Here is a 10,706-nt window from a genome sequence, read left to right on the forward strand (position 1 = left end):
CTGTGCTACTGAATCCACAGCTTGCAAGATGTACTGTACTACGGCGTTACATAGGTGAGAAATATAAAACGCGTTTCAAACGATTGCTGTCGTTTGGTGGTTTTCAGCACCACCACGGAAAGCGGCTGGTACCACACGGCGGTCGCGATGACGCTGGACGCGCGGGAGACCGCGAGCGGCATTGTCGGCGCCGTGTTCAATGTGTATGCTGGCCTGCCTTTTGACGTGGTGAAGGTCCGACTGCAGACCCAGGGCACGTCCACGACGCACTACAACGGGTTGTTCGACTGCTTTGCCCGCACAGTTCGACAGGAAGGCATCCGTTCGCTGTGGAAAGGTGCAGTCCCTGCTCTGTCCAGCGCGATCGTTGAGAATTCCGTGCTTTTCACGGCCAACGGAGCCCTCAAGCGGATCCTGTTTGAACAGGGAGATGCCCTGTCGACGCTGGATGAAGCGCTCGTAGGGTCGACGTCCGGTCTTTTTTCTGCTGCCGCGATCACGCCCGCCGAAGTCATCAAGTGTCGCCTCCAGACGTATGCCCATGCTGGTTCGATGGGTATTTGGCGATGCACCAAGACTATTGTCCAAGAAGGCGGCGTCATGGGGCTCACGGCCGGCCTCGGCGCGGTCGTGTTGCGCGACGTCCCGTTCAACTTTTGCTTCTTTGGCATGTATGACTTTTACACATCCCGATGCATGGACCTGGTCGGTGTCGACTCGAAGCGTGAGTTGCACCCCCTCGCCGTACTTGTCTCTGGCGGTTGTGCAGGAGCAACTGCGTGGACCGTCGTGTTCCCGGCGGACGTGATCAAGTCGCGGCTACAAATCGACGCATCGCTGACGTTTCGAAAGGCCGTTCGAAGTGTCTGGCGCGTCCACGGCCTCGTCGGGTTTTACCGCGGGTGGAGCTCGGCGGTGTTGGGGAGCTTTCCCGCGGATGGATGTTTGTTTCTCGGCGTCGAGATGACGCATCGGTTGTTTGCTCATATTGAAAACAACAATGTATGATATAAGTTGACGCGACCCCGTGGCAAAATTCCATCGTGCTGGAACCTCCTCGTTGGCAGGGCAACTCGTGTAAGAATTCGGTCGTACCTGCGGTTCGCGGAAACGATGTAGCGTCATTTTCATCGGCCCAGGGCTTGTAAGGTCAAACCTTGAGTGGCACCCCATGGGACGAAGCACTCTTGGTACCTCCAGAAGCCTTTACATCGTAGGCGTGACCGCGTGGCAATGCTCGCAGGGCAGGTGTCCCACCGGGCACGCACGCTGTCACCCTGTTGTGAATGGCCACCCGCACACGCGTCATTCTCTCGGAACGCTGTAAACGGCCGGCCGTCCGCGGCACTATCGTCACGTGGGATTTGCATATCGTGCAATATGTGAACACCGAAACCAAACACGTTATCCGGAAAAAGGACGTACACTTTCCGACGTATCCGAATTTCAACAACATTCTCTTTTGTGTACTGGTTGAGGCGACCGCCGACTGGCAGTGCGTTTTCTCGCGGGCATCGCGGCGACTGCTGCGACGATGGCAAAGACGACGGCGAAGCGCACATGGTCAGGCCTTCTCTTGTACACGCTGTGCTCGTTCGTGTGGGTGTATGCGTACCAAGTCGTGTTCGTCGGCGTGTTGTGTGTCGGCATCCTGGTCGGGCTGTGCACTTGCAAAGTGCAGAACCTGCTCAGCGGCGTGTCCCGCGCGGTGTGGCAAGTTGAGCTGTGGGTATACCAACTATATGTAACCGATTCGACGCTGCGGGTGCCTCGCGTGGAGGCCATCACGCTTGGTACGGTCTGGTGGACGTTCGTGTACTTCTTCCTGACCAAAGCGTGGCTCACGGCCTACTTTACCGCGATTGTGTCTACGATTTTCAACGACTACAAGGCATATCAGGTCGCCGCTACCGCGGCGCAGACCCCGACGCTGTTTTCTCTCGATGCCCTGCCCCAAACCCCACCACCTGCAAGCGACGCGTCCGGCGAGACCATGGCCGAGCTTGTGTTTGACGTGCTGGCCTGGTTTTCCATTAACATTTTGATGGTTTGGTTCGCAACGTGGTGGACGAACAAGTACTACACATGGATGGTCAGCGAATTGGAAAGAAAGACCGAGGCGCGACATCTCCCGCATTTTCAACACTACCGACTCGGCAACGCCGCAGACGCCACCTCGCCATTTCGTCCGTTCATGCCCCCATCACCCCCTCCAGTCATCCCGTTCAGCAGCCAAGGTTGCAACGGATCGGTCACAGTTATGGGAGCCCCACCGCTGCATCCGCCGCAACTCGAGCAAAACACGTCGTCGCAGTCGAGTGTGTCGTCTGCAGGAACTGTGGCCTCGGCCGCCAATGTATCGTTCAGCAATTACGTTCCTCACTCTATGCCGCCATCCATGACTTTTCAACGATCCATGCAATCCCATGCCGCTCAAACCGGGGTGGCCCGACCTGCGCAGCCGCTCCTGCATTTTTCGTCGACGCTCACAGAGCGCCATGGCGTGCTCGGCTTCCCCGTGCCTCCCCCGCCTTTACGCAGTACGACGTCGTCTGGGGCATTGCACACCGGCCCTGGTTCCACCGAACACAACGGGGAAACACAGCACCAGGCTAACGGTGGCATGAATGAGAAGCGGAAGCCTCCTCCGCCACCGCAGCCCCCAATGGCTCCACATCCCCCGAATGCACTGCAATCCCCACCGCTTTCCCAACCTGCACATCCAGCTGTGCCGACACATTTCAAGCGCAAAAAAGCCGACGCTCTCCTGGCCAAGCACGAACACAAACTCGACTCGATGGCCGATCGCGCCCGCCACCAACTGCACTCGCTGCATCGCATCCTTGCGACTGTAAAATCCCACCCTAATACGAACATGATCATGCATGCACGCCGGCGTTTGGCGACCCTCGAAGAAATGGTGGCCCATGCTCCGTTATTGCCCGACGAGCGACTGCAGTTTGATCTATCATGTCGGGAAGTGGCCCAGATCCTGGAGGAATCGACGATCGCTGCGTCGACACCGCCAGCCCGCGACTCGACGCGAGAAGTGTTTGATCACCTCGTAGACGATGCATTGGGTCACGTGCGCCATTTGCAAGAGTTCTGGACGATGCAGCGACCTCAAGATCACGACACCGTGTCGGAACTGCGTCGCCAACTCGACGACGTCCTGATGTCAATCGCGTCGGTCCCAGCCACTTGGCCGAGGCGAAATGAACTGGAAGACCAGCACCGCGCCCTCGATGCCGAATTGGCCGCGTGGCTCTCCAACCAGGACAACGAAAAGAACGCTGTGCGAAACCAACTCGACTCGATTCACCAAACACTCGTTCAAGACGCGGGGCTATCGAATGAGAACAAGGTACAGCTGCAGCGCATGTGCTGCGACCTGCAAGACAAACTCGCCGCGATGGAGCGCGGACCGTCATCGACACAGGCAACTGTATCCCACGCCTTTGTGCCCCAACTACCATCCGCAACGTCACCACACGGGCGGACCCCCGCCGCCCCAGCTCCTGAAGCAGGTCTTGCTCAAACCCTGGTTGATCGGTACGCGACTTTCGGAGGCCCGCGACGTGCATCCGCGGGTCCAGCGAGTCGCCAACAGCCAGCTACCCCAGGCACATTCGTCGTGCATCAGGAGGTTGAGGTGAAAGAAATGTCGGACGTTGACGTTTCCGAGACCGAAGATTATTCGCGCAAGGTCCAAGTCACTGAAGCCGCTCGGTCGGGGTGGCAGTCGCCGTGTGGGTACGACCACCCTGGATCTCCCGACTACGGCGTCATGTCGCCGAGCAGCGGCACCACGACTAGCATGCCTTCCTTTGCCACGTCCAGTCCAGCCTACGGTCAGCTATCTCCCACAGGCACGTCTTCCATGCTTTCGACAACAGGCCCATCAGCCACTTTTGAAGCGGCCCCGACGTTCCGCAGTGCGTCCCTCTCTCCATCCGACGTTTATGACCCCGTGCACTTTATGTCGTTTGCTCCGCCGTCGGTGTGCCGCGGCATGGTATTCCAGTTTAACATTTGGGCATTTCTCGTCCACCAGCGCGACGAAGCGGCGGAGGAAGCGCTGGCGGCGGATTTGACGGCGCGGCAATTGTCGCGGGAGCTTCTACTCCGCGTTCGCCGAGGTGCCTTGGCCCACATTACCCTCCAAGTGCCCAGCGGATTCTGTTTGGATCATTGCGACTCGACGCAAGTTTTGTCATGGACAGGCAACGTCACAAGCGTGAAATACGGCGTGGAATGCACACCGAGTGCTCCACTCGGCCAAGTCCTGTTCAAAGCAACGATCGTCGTCGGGACGGACGTGATGATCCTGCGGTCGTTCGTGTGCGTGGCGGCGATGCACACCCGTCGCGACGCAGCAGCCTGTGAACTCGACAGCATGCTGGAAGTGCTTCCGAAAAGTTTTACCGAGATCCCGTTCGACACGTTGTCGATTCGCGAATTGATCGGGCGCGGCCACTTTGGCGACGCATATCGAGCCGAGTACCAAGGCAAACAGGTAAGGCTTTGCGGGATGTCGCAGCGAGCGCATGCATGATGGACCACTCGTTTCGTAATCGACGCATCTTTCTAGGTTGTGGTCAAGACCATCCGCGCCAGCGTCCTCGGCGGCGACTCGGCCGATCAAGTTGTCGACGAGTTTCGCCATGAAGCCGCCGTGCTCAACATGTTTGGCCATCATCCGCACATCGTGCCGTTTGTCGGGGCTTGCACGGATCCGTCGTCGACGCTGTCGTTGGTCACCGAGTACCTCCCGTACGGAACAATCGAAGATCAGTACAGGCGGCACCTGACCGCCGCGCAAAAGACGCGCATCGTTGCGGACGCCGCCGCTGGGCTCGCAAACATGCACGAAGGCGGGTTCATCCACCGCGACATTGCAGCGCGCAACTGCCTCGTCGATGGCGACCTGCGGGCCAAAGTGTGCGACTTTGGATTGTGTCGCCGCGTCGAGGCGTGTCGTGCGGGGGTGCATTTTGAGAATGGCGTCGGTCCACTCAGGTACATGGCGCCCGAGTCGCTTCAGCCGCCGCATGTGTTTTCAACCAAGTCGGACGCGTTTGCGTTTGGCGTGCTGGTGTGGGAGACGTTCACCGAGACGAAACCTTTTGCGACGAGGACGGCGCACGAAGCGGCGGCATTTGTGCTGGAAGGCGGCCGTTTGGACCATATGGATGCGGCGATTCCCGTCGCCCTGCAGCGCCTCATGGCCCAGTGTTTTCAGGAAGACCCGATGCGCCGCCCCACCATGACCGACATCGCGGCGGCCTGTCGACACGCTGACCTCTCGCAGGTCGATTAGACATGTAACATGGATCGAATTGGAGTCGTCTCGACGGCGGCAGGGTGTCGTGTGTCGTGGCAAGGGCGGCGGATGTCATCCGAGTGTGGTGGGCGTATGGGAGTTGCTGGCTGCCGCAAGGGACTTGACGACATCGGCGCTCCCGTCTTCCGTTGGTGGTCGGGTGCGTTGGGCACCATGGCGACCACGCGTCATTGCAAGGCGTGAAGCGAGTAGGCGGATGGACCGGGGAACGGCAGGCACCTGGACGACTGCGAAAGCGCCTTCCAACTCGTCTGAGGGCTGTGAAGTCAGCATGGACGATTCGTGCTGCACAGGACGTCCGCTCCGTTGGATGCGACGGAAGGTTATCTACTTGCACGTGGGTGCGCTCGCTGTGAAGATTTGGAACAGGGGCGTAGTCCCCATTCGTTCACGATGCTGCATGGCCACGGGATGGGGTGCGCGCGGGCAATGCTTGCGCCCAAGTGCATGATGCAAGTCATGCCTCCATCCTTCTCGACATGGACGACCATGGCCGAGACAGACGCGGGGGAATGCCGAGGTGGATAGGCATTAACATGTAGTATTAGCAACATTTCGATTAAATTAAGTGGCTTCAAGTGCCAAGGTCGGGAGACGACGCCCGTGCATGCGAAACAGAGGCCGGAGGACGGAGCACTGCCGCTTCATGGGGGGTTTGCTGGAAGGCAGCACGGTGATGGAGTGCGTGCTACGCGAGGTGGAGATGGCCGAGGTGGAGATGGCCGTCGGCGATTCCGCCAGTGCTGGCGCCGGGGAGCCCCGCAAGAGAAACGCAATCACTTTCGGGTGCTGGCCGGCGATGGCCCACTTGAGCGCCCGTGGCGTATGGCCTTTATGGCCAATGTGGCGTAGGAAGTGGAGCATGTCGAGCTGGCCATGGAGTGCGGCCAGGTCTCCCAGTGGCTCGACGATCGAGAGCAGGTCGTACCGGTCATGGAGGTACCTCGCCAACGCCACGTCGCCATAGTACACGGCGTACTGCACGAACACGACGCGCATCTTTTTGCAAAAGTCGACAGCTCTTGGAATGCGATCGACGCCGTACTCGCGCAGCCACGGCTCAAGGATGGTTCGCGTGATCGGCATGCGCTGGCGAATGATCGTAGGGTCGTAAAAGCACTCGTAGATCGGACACAACGTGGTGCGAAGGACTCGCATGTCTGCGTACACGCCGCCCTGGTACGTCGAGATCATCGCGGCCAGCTCGGGGGCAAACAGCGTCGTGTGCGCAGCGGCGGCCATGATTTGGAAATGAAACGACGCAGCAACCTCGGCGGAGAAACGACAACGCCAGCAGGTCAAGCGCTACAACTCCTCTTCCGAACCGCGTCGGGGCTGTGCGGCGGTCTTGGTGGCCAGGGACGCGCTGGCCCGTAAGTGTGATCGGTCGGCGCGAGTACTTGCCACAAGCGTTGGTGTCGTGGCGCTTGCATGGACTGGGCACCCTTCCGTCGTCCAGCCTCCCCGACAGAACAAGGACGCGGGAAGGAAATGGGATCGGCGTGGGGGGCATGCAAATCCCTTGGCTGCCAACCCTTGAACGACCACCTTCTTCAAGTTGAACGACGTACGTGCATGAAACAGCATCACGTTCACCCAACGTCGTCCCTGTTGCGCCCGCTCTCGCTCGGTCGCTTGTCGGAGGGACGACGCGGCGGCGACGACGAGGTAGCCAGCAGCAAGGTGGGTCGCATGCGCGGCGTAACGCATGCATGGGCTGGGAGAGGGAGATGTGTACGTCGGCGGCCGCTCTCGCGCGTCCGTCGACGTGGAATATGGAACAGAGGGTACCTTGAAGAAGCCCGAACGCGCCAAGGACAACTCAGTCCCGTCGACCGCCTGACGCTCTGAACGAAGAGAGAATTGAAGAGCATCTCTTGCGCGCATTCGTACGTCATGTCGACCGTCATGGGAAGCATGATCGGGACCACATGCGACAGATTCCCTCGGCAGTGGCGCACGCAGACACCATGACGTGAGCATCGTGTTGCTTGCGGCCGCCGGCGAATTTATCCGTCTCGTACACCCAGGACCAACATTGTACACCATCAAAATGGACCACCTGCACGTTTCGGCAGCCGCATGGGCTCGCTCAAATATCGAGCCAAGCGCGATGGATCAAGCCGGGCCATTCAGGACCTTCGCAGCACGAACCTGGCAACGAGTGGCGATCGCAAAGCTTACGCGGGCCGCTTCTTATTTCGTACTCTGCCGTGCATGGGCTGGCAGACACTCTCGCGTGCATGCCATATTGAAGTGTATGGCGGAATCACGAATGTTGGTCTTAGATGTACAGGAAGGATTTTCTCGAGATATGGAACGATCGACGGAAACGGCGCGAGCAGGGCCGTCGCGTGCGCTTCGACGTAGGTGCGACGTCAAAGACAACGATGCGTTGTTGCATCAATTGGACATGGCGCTTCAGCCTCGTGGTTGCTGCTCTGCCCTGATGTGTCCCCCACGGCTGGACTACAGCCTGCTGCTGGACGCAGTGGCATGACCACCGCATGTGGGGAGGTGGTCAGAGCGTACATGGGCGACGGCGGCATTGCGGCCGAGATTCCATCTTGTGGAGACTGCGAACGCTAGCGCATCTGCTCCGTGGGCTGCGCGAGAGTACACCGATGCGATCTCAAGTAGAGATCGCTCTTTGCCGTTTGGACGATGCTCGTGGTCCAATGCATTTCACTTTCAGGCGTTGTTGGGTCGAGATCGAGGTGGCTATCGATGGGATGCCAGCCACTTGGCGAACGAACACGCGTTCCAATTGCTCTTGCGAAACGAGTTCACGAGGTGGACCTTGTCGTTCGCTTTGTCGGGTCTTCTTGGAAGCACAGGGCAATCCATTCTTGGTACTTGATCGGGCCGACCCCGCTGTGCACCCGCAGTTGGTGCTCACCTGCCGGCACATACCGAAGTCACACAACTTTGGCGCGTTGTTCGCATCCACCAAATAGTTTCGCGCTGCGATGTCGCGATGGACAAACCCGCCTTCGTGAAAGTTGACGAAACCCGACGTCGAGTCGCCCTGAAGAACTTCTTTCTGCCGCGCCGTCAACCCGCGGCCGTACTGGTCCTCGATGTAGTATTTGGTGACCAGACACCACGGCTGCGACATATCCGTGGACGCCCCCACGAACGGAACATGGTGCAAATGGTGGCCAAACATGGTGAGGACTGCCGCTGCATGCCGAAACTCTTCGACGATCTTCTCGCTGCACTCGCCCAAACTCGCTCCCACGCACGGTTTAGACTCCAACCTGGTCACTGTAATGCGAATCAGTCGATGCGGCATCGGTTGAACGAGTGCACACGCACGTCGCGACCGCCGTACGTGGCGCGGTCAGCATCGCCAAAGTGACCTTGCCCCACGAGCTCTTGGTTGTCCTCGTACAGGATTTCGTGACATGTTGGCAGAAGCACGTCGACGTTGGATTGGAGCTCTCGAATCGCTTGGTCGTACTCGACAAGCTGCCGGCCCACGAACGCAAGATCATGACGCGGGCGCCGACCACGATCGTCGACTTGAACAAGATTTGGCCGACAGGAGCGGTCGACATGCACAGCACTTGGTCGTGAATGCTTGTTACGTCGCCCATCGACTCGAGCGCTTGCGTGGGCACGTCATAGAGCTCAATTCCCGCCGGCACGTCGAGACTAACGTGGGCAAGCGCCTCTCGACGGACCCGGACGAGCTGGCCCCAATATAAAAAAATAAAGAAGTATATTGTAGATTAAGCATAAATTATACTCGAGTACACCAACTATATTTAACAGATTTATTATATATTTTAAAACATAAAAATTATTAGCTTTTAAACATAAAGATTATTAGCTATTATAATAATTTTAAATATTTTTCAATGTCTGGTATCGCTCATTTAGCTATTTTTTCAAAATTGTTTTAATTCATAACATGAGCTTCTGGTAACAGCTAACCAATATAGATTTTGATAACAAAATATCGAAAAAATAATGATATAAATATACAAATAATGTTGTTCCTGTACCAAGCGTGAGAGGCAGACTTACAGTTAAATCAGGTGGTGGTGAGTGAATCACCTTGAAAATGCACACGGAAGTGACCCAGGCACTAGCTCGAATCAACAGGATGTGGGAGAGAACGTAAAGGACTAGTGAAAATGGCCATAGCAATACAGGGCCTTGGAACGAGCCTCAATTCGTTCGTCGAGGATGGCAAGTGACACCCCCTGCAGGATTTTCCACGCGCATCTGCACACAGCCAGGCCGCCTACAGGAACATAGGTCCATGTACTCGATAATGCAATGTCGGAGGTGGATTTTCGTAGAATCGATGGATGACGAGGTCGACGCGCCATACGGCGTGCACGACGCGGTGGATCTATGGAGGTGTAGAGTTTGTAACGAAGAACGCGTCTTGCACAAGAATGTCCGCCAGTACCAGTGGGAACATTAGAATCCGCACGACTGTACATACGCTGTAGATCAAGAACGAGCTAACGCACACGTAGCACGTCCTGTGAGTGCTCGCGACTCGGGCATACCGTATTTGTTACAAGCCTGCACCTACGAAAATGTTACCCAAAACGCCATATGGTAGGTGTAGGCTTCTAACAAAACGGAGGCCGCTTCATTCCGGCGAAGGCACTTTGATTGGACAAAACAGGACGATAATTCAAAACTTGAAATGGTTTCCCGCCGCACTTCAAACTTTGCCATGCCACGCGGTCGCCAGACGAGGAGGAAGGTGTTCACCGTCACCGAAAAGCTGGAAGTGGTGAAGAGGTACCTCAATGAGGGAGAGAGCTTTTACTCCCTTGGCAAGTCGTGCGGCGCACAAGGCAACCAAGTTTGTCGGTGGGTGGCGAACCACGAGCTTCTCAAGCAAGCTGCACAACGATCGCCGCAAGCTGCAACTGTCAGCATCGGTCGACCCGTCACCAACCTCGACGTCGAAGAACAAGTTCTGGAGTACTACAATGTCCTAAGGGACGATGATGTCGCGATAAGCACCAAGATGTTGAAGCTCAAGGCACTGAACATCGACCCGACCTTCCGTGGCGGGTACACCAGTGCATTGACCTCGTGGGTGTACCAATTCCTCCGGCGCCACCATCTCAGCATCCGTCGTCCGACTCGAGTTGGCCAGAAGATGTCGTCGGCACTTAGAGAAAACCAACGCGACTTTGTTGCTGCTGTGTGTGATCGATTCCTCCCGTTTGGGACACTGGAGGGGACGGACTGGAGCCGTGTGGTCAACATGGATGAAACTCCAGTGCACTTCGAGTCGGAAGTTTTTACCACGATTGCCGCCAAGGGCTCGAAAACCGTGTCCGTGCGATCGTGTTCCTCGACGAACCCACGCGTCACTGTCTGCCTG

At 57.4% G+C, this 10,706-nt stretch overlaps 5 protein-coding genes across 5 annotated transcripts; 3 read left to right on the forward strand and 2 right to left on the reverse strand.

Moving 5' to 3' along the window:
- Positions 1-101: 101 nt before the first annotated feature.
- H310_05095 (hypothetical protein) lies at positions 102-1,224 on the forward strand. The gene has a single exon (XM_008869723.1). It carries the CDS (start codon positions 148-150, stop codon positions 1,006-1,008), a length of 861 nt encoding a protein of 286 aa, XP_008867945.1. The 5' UTR covers positions 102-147; the 3' UTR covers positions 1,009-1,224.
- Positions 1,225-1,469: 245 nt separating this feature from the next.
- On the forward strand, positions 1,470-5,897 carry H310_05096 (serine/threonine protein kinase). Its single transcript, XM_008869724.1, has 2 exons — positions 1,470-4,516; positions 4,592-5,897. The coding sequence occupies exons 1-2, from the start codon at positions 1,535-1,537 to the stop codon at positions 5,318-5,320; spliced, it is 3,711 nt and encodes a 1,236-aa protein (XP_008867946.1). The 5' UTR covers positions 1,470-1,534; the 3' UTR covers positions 5,321-5,897.
- An 11-nt stretch (positions 5,898-5,908) lies between these two features.
- On the reverse strand, positions 5,909-6,586 carry H310_05097 (hypothetical protein; the record flags this gene model as incomplete). Its single annotated transcript, XM_008869725.1, has 1 exon — positions 5,909-6,586. One exon carries the CDS (start codon positions 6,584-6,586, stop codon positions 5,909-5,911), a length of 678 nt encoding a protein of 225 aa, XP_008867947.1.
- Positions 6,587-7,605: 1,019 nt separating this feature from the next.
- H310_05098 (hypothetical protein) lies at positions 7,606-9,044 on the reverse strand. The gene has a single exon (XM_008869726.1). It carries the CDS (start codon positions 8,637-8,639, stop codon positions 7,977-7,979), a length of 663 nt encoding a protein of 220 aa, XP_008867948.1. The 5' UTR covers positions 8,640-9,044; the 3' UTR covers positions 7,606-7,976.
- A 999-nt stretch (positions 9,045-10,043) lies between these two features.
- Positions 10,044-10,495, forward strand: H310_05099 (hypothetical protein; the record flags this gene model as incomplete). Its single annotated transcript, XM_008869727.1, has 2 exons — positions 10,044-10,415; positions 10,448-10,495. 2 exons carry the CDS (start codon positions 10,044-10,046, stop codon positions 10,493-10,495), a joined length of 420 nt encoding a protein of 139 aa, XP_008867949.1.
- Positions 10,496-10,706: the final 211 nt, after the last annotated feature.

The sequence above is a fragment of the Aphanomyces invadans genome, assembly GCF_000520115.1.
Source record: "Aphanomyces invadans strain NJM9701 unplaced genomic scaffold supercont1.8, whole genome shotgun sequence".
NCBI classification, from domain to species: Eukaryota; Oomycota; class Saprolegniomycetes; order Saprolegniales; family Verrucalvaceae; genus Aphanomyces; species Aphanomyces invadans.